Source organism: Berghia stephanieae, chromosome 1 (assembly GCF_034508935.2).
Source record: "Berghia stephanieae isolate SIO BIC M18660-M18661 chromosome 1, UCSD_Bste_1.3, whole genome shotgun sequence".
In the NCBI taxonomy this organism is placed as follows: domain Eukaryota; kingdom Metazoa; phylum Mollusca; class Gastropoda; order Nudibranchia; family Aeolidiidae; genus Berghia; species Berghia stephanieae.
The window spans coordinates 51692301-51709619 of record NC_088360.1 but is presented as its reverse complement, the minus strand read 5'-3'; the positions used below and the strand labels follow the sequence as shown (position 1 = coordinate 51709619).

Genomic DNA, 17319 nt, shown 5'->3' with positions numbered 1-17319 from the left:
TAAGGTCACAACATTATGATAACAGAGACTTGAAGTCTCTGTTCCAGTCGGTCGATCCGCTTACAATTTTAAAGTATCTGCAGGAATGTGAACTCCTGCAGAAATTGTGAATAGATATTTTTACTTAACAAACATGTAACTATTATGATTTTATAAAGATTTTATTACAACAGTACACGTTTTGATCAGCTATAGCCCCTCAGGGCCGATAAAAGATTGATAAAAATGACCTAAATAGTGTCGAAAGCGCCGTTAAACACCTAAAAACAAAACAAACAAACATAGAATATTTGGGGGCCCGATAGCTCAGTTGATAGAGCAATCTTTATACGCAAAGGCCAGAGATCGATCCCACGTGCAGTCGAGCTTTTTTTTCTCTGAACTCGCTGTCTACTCAGCAGTGAATGGGTAGCTGGGTTTGTTAGATCTGGCGAAAAGTACTTTGGGATAGACTTGCGTCCTATCCAAAGGTAGAAATATTTTTAAAAATTTTAAAAATTAAAATAAAAAAATAAATTGAGCTTTTATATAGCTCAATATCCACTAAATGTGCTCAAAGCGCTTTACAATGGGTCCCTGACTAATAGCAACACGTAACATGTAGAAGGAGACATGACGCCTGTTAGGCGATGTTACAATTTTTTTCCGACAGAGACAACACTGTTTACGACCAGGTACTCATTTTACACCTGATTACGGTGATAGGATGTGACTAAAGAGTCTTTCAAGGACTCAACTAGGCGCAGTGCAAGGCTTGAACCCAGGACATTCCGATCCGAAAGAGAGTGTCATAACACAAGACCACATAGCCGCACAAAAATAGAAAAAAGGAATGGAGACGGAAAAAAAAACAAAACAAAACAAATCAAAACAAACTCTTCCCATACTTTTGGTCCAGCATGCCACAGACACAAAATATTAACAATCCCTTTTCCCTAACACTAACATTGACCTGACCCGCTCCATCAATATTCACAGACACATACACACGCACACACACACACACATGCTTAATGGATAGTGTTATAGCACTATTTTCATGTTTTGAGGTAATAAGCCTTCTCCGCTCTCACTTTCACTTAGCGGTTTGACAGTCATCTACTGCAGGCACGGTCCCATTGTTTGACGGTCCCAATGTTGAAAAAGAACCGGTTCTTTGACGGTCTCAAGTCCCAACGAGTCTTGTGAATGGCCAATGTCGAAAAAGAACCGGTCCTTGCGGTTCTCATTTCCCAGGGACCGTAGAACCGGCGGTCCTAAACATGCGTGGGACCTCTCCGCACTACCGGAAATGTACCGAGGTCGATCACCTGCCGCTACACTGTGTGGCCTTGAGCAAGTCACCTCAACCTAGCTCAAAATGCAGCGTTGCACTGTGACTGACGTATGGGTTATTCCAGTCTTCCCTTGGAATAGACCCTCAAGACAAATTTCCCCCAATGGATGAATAAAGGGAATTTTTTATTTCGGACCATCTCTAGTGGTGCATTATTGTCTTTAATAATAATTTGAGAAAAGAATTTGTGTCATCATTCAGATATAAAAACATGTATTTGTTATCAAAAGGAGAGACCTAAAAATATTGTACACCACGAAAGTATGTATTCCTTTACATAAAGGACTTTGGTCATGTTTTAGTATTAGTCAATAACAAAGCGGTGATAAATGTACAAAAGAGGTTATGTCAATGCCTGTTATTGTGCTATGTCATGCACAGATACACAACTTCTATGTTCCATCAAGATAAAGGGAGGGATCATTTGACTCAATATACCAGACATTCATTCAGGAAATCTATATATATATATTTATATAATAATAATAATAATAATAATAATACTTTATTGCATCCCAAAAAGGAAATTTTTTGTACAGACGTGTTATAATTTACACATAATATAAAAATACAATGGAAATAGGATGTATATATATAAAAAAGGAGCAGCTCTATAACCAGAGCTGCGCTTTATAATATGAATAATTTCAACACTGTAAAATAGTTAAAACTGTCACCATAAATTGAAAATTGAAAAGATTGCAAAACAAATAAATTAATAAATTAATATTTATATTTTAAAAAAGTAAAAATGAGAAATAATTATATAAAATGATTATTGCTTGTTGTTATAAAGCCTAATACTGGACGGCAGAAAAGATTTTCGGTGTCTCTCTGTTTTCGTTGAAATAGAGAAAGGGCGACCACTTCTTTCTGACATAATAATTGATGGTCTTAGTGGATGATACTGGTCATTTAATATTTTAGTTATTTTATTTATACAAAATTTCTCGTATAAAAGATCTACATCGTCAACATCATTTATATAGCGTTTAATGGATTTTTTAATATTTGAATTTATTTTGTTCCTTTCCACTGCTAAGCAATTGCCTCCCCAAGCTGTTATACAAAATGACAAAACACTTTCGATTACTGCTCTATAAAATAATGTGCAGAGGGTTTTATCTATTCTAAACTGAGAGAGTTTCGATAAAAAATATGTACGTCTGCACATCTTATGCCTAATTATTTTCAAGTGTTCATCCCACTTGAGCCTGTCATCAATCGTTACACCAAGGTATTTGTAGTGAGGAACTCGCTGGACGAATTGGTCCTTTAATTTTAACGGTTCTATCGGTTCCTTCACTCTCCTAAAGTCAATCACTAGCTCCTTTGTCTTGCTTATGTTAAGCTCTAGGTGGTGGGCATCACACCAAGACACAAATCTATCAATTTCTTGCCTATAAGCCACTTCGTTGCCATTTGTTATGAGGCCTTGAAGAGCGGTGTCATCTGCAAACTTTATTAAAGGTACACTCAGGTTTTGACTTCTACAGTCATTCGTGTATATTGTGAATAATACAGGGGACAATACACAACCTTGAGGAGCACCAGTATTTGTAGTTATACAGGAAGATTTGTTTTGCCCTAATTGAACATATTGTGCTCTCTCCGTAAGAAATTCGAGCACCCAAGCAATTATATACTTGTTTAAATTCAGACTAGTCAATTTTTGAACAACCAACTGAGGTTGCATTGTATTGAACGCTGAAGAAAAATCTGCAAAAAGCAATCTGCAATAGCTCCTAGCGTGATCTAGATGCCTGTAGATGTTGTTTGTAAACAGCAAAATGGCATCCTCTACGCCACGTCCTGGTTTGTAAGCAAATTGATGACTATCACTCAATGGCATAAACTGATTCCTAATTTTAACAAGAACAAGTTTTTCTAAAGATTTCATGACTATTGAAGTCAGTGCAACAGGTCTGAGATCGTTCATAGTTTCAAGTTTTTCTTTTTTTGGAACAGGAATAATTTTTGAAGTTTTCCAAATTTCAGGGATTGAAACGCATTGGAGGGACCAGTTAAAAATATGTGTATAAATGGGGGAAAGCTGGTGGGCACATTCTTTTAAGGCTAGCACTATTCAGTATCTGATACTGAATAGTGGTTTTGCACTATTCAGTATCTGATACTGAATAGTGCTTTTGTACTATTCAGTATCTGATACTGAATAGTGGTTTTGCACTATTCAGTATCTGACACTGAATAGTGGTTTTTGTACGGTGTTTTTTTTCTTCCGAAACCTGACAAAGTTATGGGAAGAGGACAGCTGTGGGAGTGAATCTGGGACTCAGAAAAGTGTACACCAGTGGGGAGTGAACCTGGGACTGGGTTTCGGCGGGTTTCGTAATAAAAAGCAATTACTTTTTACGAAACGCGACGACACCCGGCAATATCCGACAAAGTTATGGGAGGTAGGCAGCAGCGTGTGTGTGTGTGTGTAGGGGGGGGGGAGGGGATGAACCTGAGATTCAGGGAAGTGTACACCAGTGAGGAGTGAACCTGGGACTCTGGGTTTTGTAAAAAAGCAATAAAAAATGTGGGGGGGGGGGGGGGGGGAATTACTTTTTTTTACGATACCCGACAATATGCGGCAAAGCGTGGGGAGTGAACCTGAGACTCAGGGAAGTATACACCAGTGGGGAGTGAACCTGAGACTACGGTTTTCGGCGGGCTTCAGCTAGTTTCATATAAAAGCAATTACTTTTTTACGAAACCCGACTAATCCTGGCAATATCCGAGAAAGTTATGGGTAGAAGGCAAAAGTGGGGAGTGAACCTGAGATTCGTGGAAGTAAACACCAGTGAGGAGTGAACCTGGGACTGGGTTTCGGCGGGTTTTGTAAAAAAAAAGCAATTACTTTTTGTTTACAAAATGCGCCAAATCCCAACAAAATGGGGCAAAGTTATGGAAAGTAGGCAAATAATGGGGAGTGAACCTGAGACTAAGGGAAGTGTACACCAGTGGGGAGTGAACCTGAGACTCTTGTTTTCAGCGGGTTTCAGCGAGTTTCATATAAAAGCAATTACTCTTTTACGAAACCCGACGAAACCTGGCAATATCTGAGAAAGTTATGGGAAGTAGAGTGGGGAGTGAACCTGAGATTCATGGAAGTGTACACCAGTGGGGAGTGAACCTGAGACTCTGGTTTTCGGCGGGTTTCAACGAGTTTCACATAAGAGCAATTACTTTATTATGAGACCCGCAATATCCGACAAAGTTGTGGGAAGTAGGCAACAGTGTGGAGTGAACCTGAGACTCAGGGAAGTGTACACCAGTGGGGAGTGAACCTGAAACTATGGTTTTTGGTGGATTTCAGCGAGTTTCACATAAAAGCAATTACTTTTTTTACGAAATCCGGCAATATCCGACAAAGTTGTGAGAAGTAGGCAACAGTGGGGAGTGAACCTGAGACTCAGGGAAGTGTACACCAGTGGGGAGTGAACCTGAGACTATGGTTTTCGGCAGGTTTCAGCGAGTTTCACATAAAAGCAATTACTTTTTTACGAAGCCCGGCAATATTCGACAGTTATGGGAAGTAGGCAACAGTGGGGAGTTAACTTGAGATTCAAGGAAGTGTACACCAGTAGGGAGTGAACCTGAGACTCTGGTTTTCGGCGGGTTTCAGCGAGTTTCATATAAAAGCAATTACTTTTTTTACGAAACCCGACAAAACATGGCAATATCCGACAAACTTATTGAAGCAGGCAACAGTGGGGGTGATCCTGAGATTCAGGGAAGTGTACACTTGTGGGGAGTGAACCTGGGACTCTGGATTTTGTAAAAAAAAGCAATACCAAGGGGGAGGGGGGATTACTTATTTACGAAACCCGCCAAAACCCGACAAAGTTATGGGAAGCAGGCAGCAGTGGGGAGTGAATCTGGGATTTGGACACTGATGAGGATTGAACCTGGGACTGCGAAAGGCTGATTCCAGTTTACAGTGAGCTCAGAATGTACTTTTATTTCGAAACCTACCGAAATTTTCAAAAGTTATGGGAAGTGGGCACCATTGGGCAATGAACCGGGACTCAGGGAAGTGCACACCGGTTGGGAGTGAACCTGGGACTGTGAGAAGAGGATATCAGTGGAAATGAACCTGGGACTAGGGAAGATGGATACCAGTGGGAAATGAAGCCGGACTATGGGAGATGGGTACCAGACGAGAATGAAGCAATTACTTTTTTACGAAATCCGCCAAAAAACCATAGACTTAGGTTTACTCCCCAATAGTGTACACTTCCCTGAATCTCCGGTTCACTCCCCCACTGTTGCCTACTTTCTTTCCATAACTTTGTCGGATATTGTCGGGTTTCGTAAAAAAGTAATTGCTTTTTTTTTTACGAAACCCAGCCCCAGGTTCACTCCCCAACGGTGTACACTTCCCTGAGTCCCAGGTTCACTCCCCACTGCTGCCTACTTCCCATAACTTTGTCGGGTATCGGCGTGTTTTGGCAGGTTTCGTAAAAAAAGAAACACCCCTAACAATACCACGTGTATTCAGTAAATAGATGTCAATTGTAGTCTAATATTCAGTATCTATTTAAATGATTATTATTATTATTATTATTATTATTATTATTATTATTATTATTATTATTATTATTATTATTATTATTATTATTATTATTATTATTATTATTATTATTATTATTATCACGTAAATTTTAATATAGTACGGCAATTAATTCACGGAAGTACATCGCTCAATTAAAAAATGCAGAAAGTCTGCCCACATATTTATAATGAATCCGTTTTGCCTTAGATGACAAAACAAACAAACAAACAAAAAACAAGAACAACAACAACAACAACAACAAATGAGACAAACAGAAAAAAAACAAGATTTTAAAAAATAATGAACAATAGAAGAGCACAATAATGAAAAACAACAACGAGATGATAACACATACAAGATATTCATAATAAATCGATAACTGATTAAATTACTCCAACTACTTGATTAAAAAAAAATAATCATCATAATCATAATAGTGATGATGACGATTACAACAACAATAATAATAATAATAATAATAATAATAATAATAATAATAATAATAATAATAATAATAATAATAATAATAATAATAATAATAATAATAATAAAAGTACAATAGTATAATATCAACATTAAAGTATATTACAAGCAAATAAAATTATAAAAACAAAAGTTTAAAAAATATCAATAGACAGAAGGAATTTAAAAAAATAATGGGAAAAAAAAAAAAAGTTACCCCTACCGGGATTTGAACTCTCGAACCTTAAAACTCAGAGTCAAACAGCTTATATCCACCAAGCCATGGTGTCACTGAACTCTTAGTGACATTTAATCATGTCTATTTAGACATTTAAAAATGGATTTGAATGCCACTCTTATTTTGATATTTTGAACTATTTTAATTGCATAAAAGCGGAAATTTAAAAAAAATTACGATCAAAATATTTTTACAGCTTTGAATCGGGCTGTCAGTTAGTGCATGTGTTCAATCTGGAAGTAGGTCAGCAGTTCATTTCCATTCAACCGAGATTGTCGCACTTTTCACTCTCTCTATAAAAAAAGAGTTCCTTATGGATACTGAATAGTGGCAAAGCACTATTCAGTATCTGATACTGAATAACCACTTCCTTCTTTTAATAGTTTTAATATATATATATATGTCCAGTCTTTGCCACGAACACAATTGGTGTCTCAATCTAATAGAATAATATGGGAAGATATCAAACAAAACCAAGAGACAGGAGAGCTACGGCTACAGAATGTTTGATGACCCCACACCTTGTAATAAAGATAAAGAACATAAATCGAAGATTTGTCATTCAGATTTCTGTCTCTCCAATATTACCACATTGTTCCGCAGTCATTAACACAAAGGGTGTGCCATACAATGTGTGCGGGTGGTTGGATGGGAGCATCACCCTTGAATCATATACCTATGATGTTCGCATGGGTGTACGATCCGATAGTGATGTCGTTTCTTCTTCTCTTTACTAGCCTATCCTGCTTCTTTGGTTTGTGATTGTATTTTTGACAGGGGATATTTTTTTTCCTGTAAATCCTCTGCCTGTTTGTTCTTGGTTATTTATAATTTAGCTTATGATATCTTTAGGTTATGCTTTTGATTGACATTTGTACTATTTTTGTTAGATTGCTTGTTTTTTTGTTTCAGCGGTCTCTCATATAACCTCAATTGTGTTGGAAGAGACCTAAAGCAACAAACAAAAAAACCAAAAAAAATACAATGTGTTTTAGGAGAGCTTTACTCTTATTTTTTAGGGATAAAACAATGAATCATTCTTATGTTTACTTTTTTGCTAATTTATCCATGCATTGTAATTGATAACTCACTCCACAAGCTTTGCGGTGCAAGGAGCTGTTCCTATATTTAACCATGTTAATAATAATAATAATAATAATAATAATGATACTGCATTTCATTAATTCAGTTTGACATATGCTTCTATAATCAAAGGGAGAGTATATGGCCAAGAGTGCTCAAACTATACTATGAATGCATTTTTTCCATATTTGCAGGGATAAGGCCACCACAATTTGGCTTGTACTTGTGAATAAAAGCTCTTGATATTAAATATACGGAGTATGTTTGTAATATCAATATGGACGCATGCTGTAATGAATAATTGTTCCTATTTATCTTTTCAGGACCAGACATGGAAAAGGATCGATTTTGTAAGAAATCTCTTTCATAATTGGATGTGCATGAGAAGTAGTATTATAATATTATGAAACTATGATATTTTATGTCATGATTTTGTTTGAGTTTGACTGATGGACCGATACATTTTCCTCCTTTTTGACATATTGCCATTATCATCACTGATTAGTTTATCTGAATTTTTTTTAATGCGTTTGAATAAACTGGAAATGTTTTTCCCTTTATTCCAAATATATATTTTCAATGTTCTCAAAACTTGAAGAGGCATACTATGTGAATCAAGAAAAAAAAATAGCTAGAAAGCTGAACATTCAGCATATTTGTTCTTCTTGTCTTGTCATCAAGTCACAACTCTGTGCATTGATGATGATTGCAATTGTGAGTTTGGTGAGGACAAATGGATGGGCTAAGCCTTTATTTTGATTTTATTGATTGCTCTATCAAATTCAATCTGGCCATTATTTTTTTTTAATTTTCGGGCAGAGCATTCCATATTCCATAGCGCTGGGAATAGACGAGTTGACCTGGTATGGTTGCCGTTTTCTTTAGTTGGAATAAGGCTATCAGTTGGAAATCGTTGTTAGTCCCCAATTATTGAAATAGACTAAAAGAAATTGAGCATTTAAATAGAGCCATATCCACTAAAGCACGGCTATACTATACTGCAAAAATAAAAATTATATCTTTGTTGCTTGTTTACATATACATAAGTTTAGTTGTTTGCTTAAAACTAGATACTCTAAAGCTTAAAACAAATTTTTTTCATGTTTTTTCCATCCGGTGGAGACATGGTTAAAATGCTGATTCAAAATTTTACACATTTATTTTGGGTAGATCTCAAAACATATTCTAGATTAAGGCCGATATTTGGCATGATGACTCTTATGGACATCCTCTAACCCCTTACATGAGCTGATTTTGAGTATCTTTATCATATTTTTAGATATTCAGCCTCAAAGTGTGCCATTATTAGGCTATGTCAAGGTCTCCAAATTTAGAGGATAATTACATTTTAAAATGTCCTAAATATAACAGCCAATTAAAAATTCACTTTGTAAGGTGGTATATATACATCCATTAAACATTGTGGTAAAATTACAGTTAATTCTGCCAGTTACCTTTTGAGATATTTAAAATAGGGAGACAGAAATGAAATTTTAAGAAAAATGTAAAGAAGACAATTCATATACCACCCCCCCCCCCCCCCCCCCAAAAAAAAAAAAAAAATATTTTTTTTTTTTTAAATTGACACATATTTTGTGCATTAATCTACATATGTTTTGACACTTTAAAACAATGCGAATCTTTTCAAAAGATTGATAATAAACTAACAGCAACTTGTAAAGGATGCAGCTATATATTTTAACCCACCCACCCCCCTTAGAAAAATGTGCAAAATAATGACGTCACCAGTTGCATAAAATTGGCCATGAATCTCTAGAAGTCTTTGCTCCTCCCTTATAGAAAATAACGGTAACGTTTAGTTTCGATTTAGACGTTTCCAATGATACCAAGGATTGTATGTTACAATAATGAAAAATATGGTTGCTAAGGTACTCATATTTTACCTTACCCTTATCTCATTGAAGAGTAATTTTATGAGTTTTAAACAGCTTTTTTGAGTTTTTAAACCTATTAAAATGAATTCTACATATATTTTTACACAAGAATCACCCAAAAAACAATTTTCGCTTTTTTTTTTCTTCTGAATCTCAAAATTTGAGCAGCACAGGATCAACGGACCCCCTTAACATGTAGGATGAAACATGATGCCTGTTAGGCAATATTACATTTTTTTTCAGACTAGATACAGCGCTGTTAAGGGCCAGGCACTCATTTTATACCCAAGTGTTGTGAGAGAATGAGAATAAAGAGCCTTTTCCAAGAACTGAATTATGCGTTGCTCAGAGCAGGACTCTAACCCTGGAATTTCCTGTCTGAAAGCGACTGTCATAACAGTTCATAACACAAGACCACATAGACTAAAAGTTAGATTCGATTTTTTTTTACCCCTTTCTCCACACTGATTCAGTTCAACCCATTTCTGTTGCAGCTTCAGTGTTGAAAGTAAATATGACATTATGTAGATGTGAGTATGTGGTTGCTTTGATTTATTTATTTCTATAGGCTAGATACTTCATAGCTTCTGTGAGTAGTGTAGATTTTTCTAAGTTCAGAAAGGAGTGAATTCTATTTGCCTATAATAAAATAAGGACACATATTTCTTTTTGGTCTTTTCTAGCTTGGATTGATGTCGTACGTGGTTTGGTTATCATCAACATCTTGCTTGGGTTGATGTCAGGGCTGATTGCTTGTTGTCGCTGCATGTGCTGCTCAGGAGGAAGGACTATTTGTCATGGTGTCCTGTCTTTCTTTGCAGGTAAGTAGGTTACCGATATGTTTGTCACTTATTTGCATATTGATTTATATTCTTAAGAGTTTTTGGGCTAGGAAAAAATATTCAAGATTTGAGGATGACTTTGATCTCATCATGTAGATAGTCTGTATGTAATGAAATTGATGTAGTTGCCATTTTCATTTTCAACAATATTCTGTTGACTTTTTAAAAATGTTTCCTTAATTAAATCATTTTGATCCTGCTTTAAGGCTCTTAAGCATTTTAATTTTAATTTTAACTTACTGACTCCTCAATCAGTCTTAATTGCTAGAATTTTATTTATTTTTTATTCTTTCCATGATAAAGTTTGTAAATTCAAATAAAAAGCTAGGAAACATTGATTCACACAATGATTATGAATATTCAACCCCCCCCCCCCCCCCCATTTAAATAACAAAATATTTTGTCATTTAATGTAATTGAAAACCAACAATGTTCTCCGTTATCCTAATTTTATTCCTTAGGTGCTTTTGGAATGTGTGCTTTTGCAGTTTTTTCAAACAAGACTAAGTCCTTGTTGAATGTGCCCTTGGTTGAATTCAAATATAACTGGGCTGCTGGAATTTTTGTGGTTGGATCTATTTTGTTGATTGTCGCATCTCTCATTCTGTGCTGTGCATTGCCAAGAGAAACCAGCTATGGATTGGTAAGCATTTATGTTTTGTTAACCAAAACATGCTTCTGGATGCAATTTTCTAAGCTATCTAAGAATATTTATGACCAATCGTTTTATATACTGCTCGTGTCCCAATTTGTTATTGAAAAAAAAAAAATTCAGATAATATTTGGAGAACATCTAGATATACAGTAAAATTACTTTAAACCGAAAGAAGCTAAACTGAAAAATACTTTAAACCGCAAAGAATTTAATAAATTGTACCAATTTCTTCATTATCTTTGTACTAATTCTTACGAATTTCCTACGAATTTGTAGAATCACGCAGACAAGATGTTCTCGCACGCGTGTTGATGCTTTGGAACCATTATGTTTGGAACTAACTGGATTTTCAACAATAAGGGGGGGTGGGGGGGGGGGTGTAGACAACTTACCGTTGACATGCCATTTCATTTCCACTTTTTTTAAATGTATGTGTGTGAGGGGCTGGAAGGTGAATGGGGGGGGGGGGGGGGGGGGGGTTATGTAATTAGGCCTTTGAACCTAATGGCATTTCAACAAAGGAGTAGTAGACAGCTTAGCATTGACACACCTTTTCATTTCCATTTCACTTCACCTCTGAGTCGCCTCGCATCATTCATTGTCAATTATCACGCAAGACCTTTCGATCTTATTTTAGCTTTACGTTTTACGAAAAGATGTTTAAAAGAAAGCACTGTGCTTTCACGTTGGAGATTAAAATCAAAATACTATGTGAATTCCATGAAAAAAAAGTTGAGCAAGACTGAGATATGTAAAAAAAACACGGCATCCCGAACTCAACTCTTTCAACAATTTTGATTGGAAAAACAAATCCCCCAGAAATATTTTTAAAACAAACACACAAAAATAAAAAAAATAAAAATTAAGAAAAAGATAAAAAGAATTTTTTTTTGAAATGATTACCAAGACAGCATTTATTCAACAACTTTATTTAAGAGGAAAAAACCCATTATACGATTAGAAAGCAATTAAATAGTACCACCCTTGAAAAACATCCCAAAACGGGAACTTGCTTTAAACCAAAATGTCTCTAAACCGAAATGGTTTAGAAGATCCCCAAAATTTTGGTTTAAAGTAATTCTACTATACTTATTTTCAAGTCTGTACAATTGTTCCATCCAATAAAATGATGATAGTTGGGAGTATAATGTTGCCTGTTTGCTGACATGTTTTTTATTCGATAAAAATATGTCATCAAAATATTGCTTAACCAGGAAGTAGAAGGATCCCATTGAAAACAGATTTTGGAGATTTCATTTTCCTTTTAGAAGAGATGAATCAATTTCTAAGACTTGTACTAAGGATATCATGAATGTCTGTTGGATTTTGTGGAAAATATCCCATTCTTTGTAAAGGCTGACAGGTATAGCGCCTCTTTTTCTGCCTGAAATATTTTCTGTCACACAGGTATGGAACTGGAAATTCGTTTTTTCCCATGGTGTTAATGATATTGAACTGCTTTTGTTTTTATTTTTTTTTAAAACTCATTCACCTATTTCAATGTAAAGTTGTATTGGTTTGTTTTTTTTGAGGGGGGGGGGGGGGTGTAAATTGTCAGTCTGGAAATAATTGCAATTTCAAATTGTCTATGAAAATTTTATTAATGTGACCAAAACAAATTGATGACTAGTAATAATATCAACAGCTACAAAAGTACATTTTTAACTTTCAGGTTGTTGCTGGCGCTGCACCTTCTCCGGGAATCAGTGTCAACGTGTCTAACACGAACACTAACACTAACAGCAATGTTAACCAATACAATGCTGCTGGACACATCCAATCCTTTGAACCACTGCCTTATGTAGTAGGGCCCCCACCACCTCAGAGCCTCCAACCCATGGGCCAGAACTCGCTTTCACCTTATTATTACAACCAGCCTGGTCCTAGTGCTTACACCCACAGCAATCCTGGATACATGCCCCCTGCTGACATTAAAAATCACAAATAGTGTCAATGAAAGCTGTCAGTTCACATATCTGTACTCTCTGAGATAATTCTACACACACACACACACACACATACTTGTATGGCATGACTTGTCAGGACCATAATTTCACACATGACTTGTGGGTACCTCTATTTCCAGTGGGTTTAGGAAACATACAATACGTTGTATTGGTGGACAAAACAGCCGTCTATGATGGCAGGTGTCGTTTTTTAGAATACGTCAAATAACAAAGGTTTGACTAGAGTATGTTTGGGCCTCACTTTACACCATCATTGTAGGGACATTGTGTAGTCATTGTGAGGACTTGATGAGACAGGGCATTACTAGTGGGGACTCACTTGGTGTGTAAACTGTGCACATTTATTGCAAGGACCTGTGTAAACTGTGGCCATTACTTGCAGGGACCTTTGATGTGTCTACAGTAGACATTACTTCTAAGGACCTTTGAGAGTTTAAACTGTGGCCATTACTTGCAGGGACCTTTGATGTGTGTCTACAGTAGACATTACTTCTAGGGACCTTTGGGAGTTTAAAATGTGGCCATTACTAGCAGGAACCTTTGATGTGTGTCTACAGTAGACATTACTTCTAAGGACCTTGAGAATTAGATGCCCATCTATACGGAAAAGAATGTAAAAACAAAAGAAGAAATAGGACATTAAGATAGATCGGGATACTCCAAACAAAAATGTTCCTAACCTTAGGCTGTACCCGACTTGCATTACTATTGGCATATCATTTTTCTAGTCACTATGTCTGTATCAGAATGAAATGCAACCAAACATTCACTGCTCAGTAGATGATATCAGAACAATTCTGTCTTCATGAGGCTTTGAAATGATGACACTACAGGCCAGGTATCTACCAACTAAACTACCATATGGATCCTGATGTCAGATAACAATCTATCTTGTACACATTCGAATCATGTAGAACTGACCAAGTGAAAGTTCTCCCTCAATGCCAAGGGTAGGGTTCTGAACATTGACATATAATCATAAGGAGTATAAAGGGTGTTCAGTGGAATCCAGTCAAATCATCAAGACGGAAAAAATATGTTGATTTTAAATGAGGTTTGTTTATTCATAATCATAGCCAAATAATAATGCCAAATAATGATTAATAAAGATTTGAAGTTGATTCTGGGGAAATTTTAAAATTATCTTATTAAATACAGTGGAAACTCCCAATAACGACATTCTCTGGATAACGACACAAATCTCTAGTCCCTAATCTTATACTTAAATTATGTTCGTAGTGAAAATAAAAACTCTGGATAGCGACATACTCCCAATAAAGACATAATCTTCCAGTCCCAAGCGATGTCGTTATTGGGAGTTTCCACTGTATATACCATGATAATTATCAGAAAAGAGTGAAAAGAGCCATACTATAACTGAGGGAAATATTGAATTCCAATCTTAATTAATTTCAAACGAAAGTCCTATGAGAGCAGGAAGACTCAAAAATTAGTAAGAGTATACATCTTGCTCTCTGAGGTGTAAGAAGGGATGACAAAAATTACTTTTTGCATTATTGATGGGATGCTGCTAGTCTATGCCACATAACTTTTCTGGACGTGTCTTAGTATTCAACGATGGTACCCATTTTTTTCTGGATAGAGAGGGCAGAAACAAAGACAGCTCTCATTGAAGCTAAATTCGGGTCCTAATGAATAGACAGTGCTCTACCGTTTGAGATGCTCGAACCCATATAACGAAAATACAACAAGAAATAGTCCATTCTTGACGATAAAGAAGCATAAACAATTTTTATACATAATGATGATATATGTGGCGGAAAAAAACAAAACTTAATAAACTAACAGTGGTTTGAATTGTGTGTTCAAGAGCGCAAGCAAAAACATCTGAGGTGAGACCCTGAAAACCAAAGGAACAGATAGGTAATTTGCTAGCGCACCAGGGCGTATTTTTACAAACACATTAATCATTATTAAACAATTGGTAAAATTGACTCCATTTTAGCAAGTCAATGCATCTAATGTTTTATTGAATAAAATGGTATGCCAGAACGGGGAATGAAAATGTGACTTCTCAATAGTTTGATTAAGCCTAGATCTTAACTCGTCTAATAAGCAAAGATAATGACGTGGAAAAAGATAGAATCACAAAACATCACTTTATACAAGTTAACAAATGTCAAAATAGGAATGTTGGTCTAATTAACAGAAATGATTTTGATAACTATTCTGCAAATTGTTTTGGTTTAAGGACTATTTGGCTAAAATCACTTTCATTCATTGATACGAGTATAACGAGACAAAATAAAAAGTAATTTTGAATACTTTTGTGTTCATCTGGTTTTGACATTTTCCACAATATAATGGTCAGAGATAACATTATTATCATCAACAACAAATTGTCCTGTAATTGGACATATTATTATCAGTATCATTATTGAAAAAAAAATATGTTCATGTTTTCATATTGATTTTAAGTTGATGTCAAAAACAACATAGTATTGAAATTTTTATAAAGAGAGAGAGAGCGAGAAAGAAAAGAGAACGAGAGAGAGAGGAGGTCGGAGGAAAAAGTACTGATCACAAATTGCATAAGGTACCAATTAATTGAATTAACAACAAATGTCTGTACATCAAGGCGACAACAAGATAATGCTTAGTTTATGTACTACCGTACATACAATAACATAGGGAACAAATTTCTATACAAATTTCTTTTTTCTAGTTTGAACATTTTTTATGTAATATTTGATTTGTCTCCAGGGTCTGTTTGCTAAGATTGGAGAATTTCTCATAGCATTTTCAATGTTTGCTTTGCCAGGCAATCTTTCTAAAAAGAAAAAATTCCCTAATTCCTTTTCAACAGCTTTTCTTTCTTCCTCAGACCACCTTTCCTTTCTTTATTCACTACTCTGTTTGTGATTTTCTTTGATTTATGAGATTCTCTAACAGTATCAGCCTCCTGACAGTTTTCAGTGTATGGCATTATCGTCGTACTATCAGGGGTCATGCTGCTACATCCTGTGTCACCGCCTTGAACGCAGTCGTCAAGGTCATCCTCATCAGCACTTAATTCCTCTCCATCAATTGCTTCGTCTTCAGCAAATTCCAGCTCGTCTAGATTCTTTCCCTTACACTTGTCAATTTTTCCTTTCTCCAGTTGCAAGAGAATCTTACTAACTTTAGCAAGTTGCATCGTGTCCTCTGGAAGACGATAGTATTCTTTATGAACAGACTTGTCATGCCCCATGAAGGCAGCCAATGCTTCCAGTTCATTCTCCTTCAAATCAAGCAGCTGACATATTGTTCCAATATGTTTTCTAAGTGCTGTAGATGTCAATAAGTCTGGCTGATCTGCTCCACATGCAGTGGCAAATTTCCTGAGAACATCTGAAGTTCTAAGTACATTTTCACCTTCACCGATAGCACCAAAAACATATGGGTTATTGTTAGCAAGCCCACTGGATTGTCTGAAATCGAGGAGCAAGTCAATACTATCCTTGTGAGATTTGGGTAGAAGAACTGGCACTCGTCTCCCTCGCTTTCCTCTAATTTCTACCCTTTCGAGTTGTTTGGCTAAGTTTCTTTCAAACTTACTCAAACTCTGCAGGATTTCCCCTTGTAGAGATTTTCCTGAAGCCAATCCATTCTGATAGTTTTCAATTTTCATTCTCTGCATCTCACCGCCTCTTCGTCTGTTAAAAAGAACCACCTGTGCTAGAGCAATCTCAGCTAAATTTCTCCACGTATTTGGGTTTGGGTGTTCACGCAATTGTGTTATTGCATCTGTTAACTTGGATTTAATGAAACAATATAAAAGCTGCACATCTTTTGCTAAAGGTAGTCTTCTTGCTGTGTTAAATCTTCTTTTGTGAAGAGTGTGCAGAGCTCTCGATGATATTTGATGTGACCAGTCAGAAGAATAAAGTTTGGTAAATGCTTCAGCCTGTTTCTCTAATAGAGTATCTCCTGATTGCAAAGCCTCTGATTTCAAAATGTCTGCACAGGCTTTTAAGGAATGGCCTAACTTTAAAGCAAGTGAAGGTATTTCATAAATTCCAGTGATGCAATTGTACTTTGCTAAAACTTTGACAACTTTGACAACAGTTGAAAATAACAGGGGGTCAATGCACTGTGTAATATTTTCAATTTCACATTCGTTTTTCATTTCATTCAAAAAACGGCCAATTTCTCTCATTTTTTGTTTTATGTACTGGTATTGATGTGGCTGGTCTAAAAATTTAGAAAAAAGATTTTTCCCATACTGCAAAATGACACTGTCATGGCGACAAAGGAGGGAGATCCTATCGGAACTCATT

At 35.9% G+C, this 17319-nt stretch overlaps 2 protein-coding genes across 2 annotated transcripts in view; one reads left to right on the top strand and one right to left on the bottom strand.

Annotated features, from left to right (window-relative positions):
• LOC144977281 (uncharacterized) overlaps positions 1-14160 on the top strand; it is a 42266-nt gene extending 28106 nt beyond the window's left edge. Inside the window, exons 4-7 of the mRNA XM_078922330.1 lie at positions 8004-8030; positions 10259-10396; positions 10879-11060; positions 12745-14160. Coding sequence (XP_078778456.1) covers positions 8004-8030; positions 10259-10396; positions 10879-11060; positions 12745-13020 — 623 coding nt within the window. The 3' untranslated portion in view covers positions 13021-14160. The remainder of the gene's footprint in view (positions 1-8003; positions 8031-10258; positions 10397-10878; positions 11061-12744) is intronic.
• A 1688-nt stretch (positions 14161-15848) lies between these two features.
• Positions 15849-17318, bottom strand: LOC144971439 (uncharacterized). The gene has a single exon (XM_078912391.1). It carries the CDS (start codon positions 17316-17318, stop codon positions 15849-15851), a length of 1470 nt encoding a protein of 489 aa, XP_078768517.1.
• Position 17319: the final 1 nt, after the last annotated feature.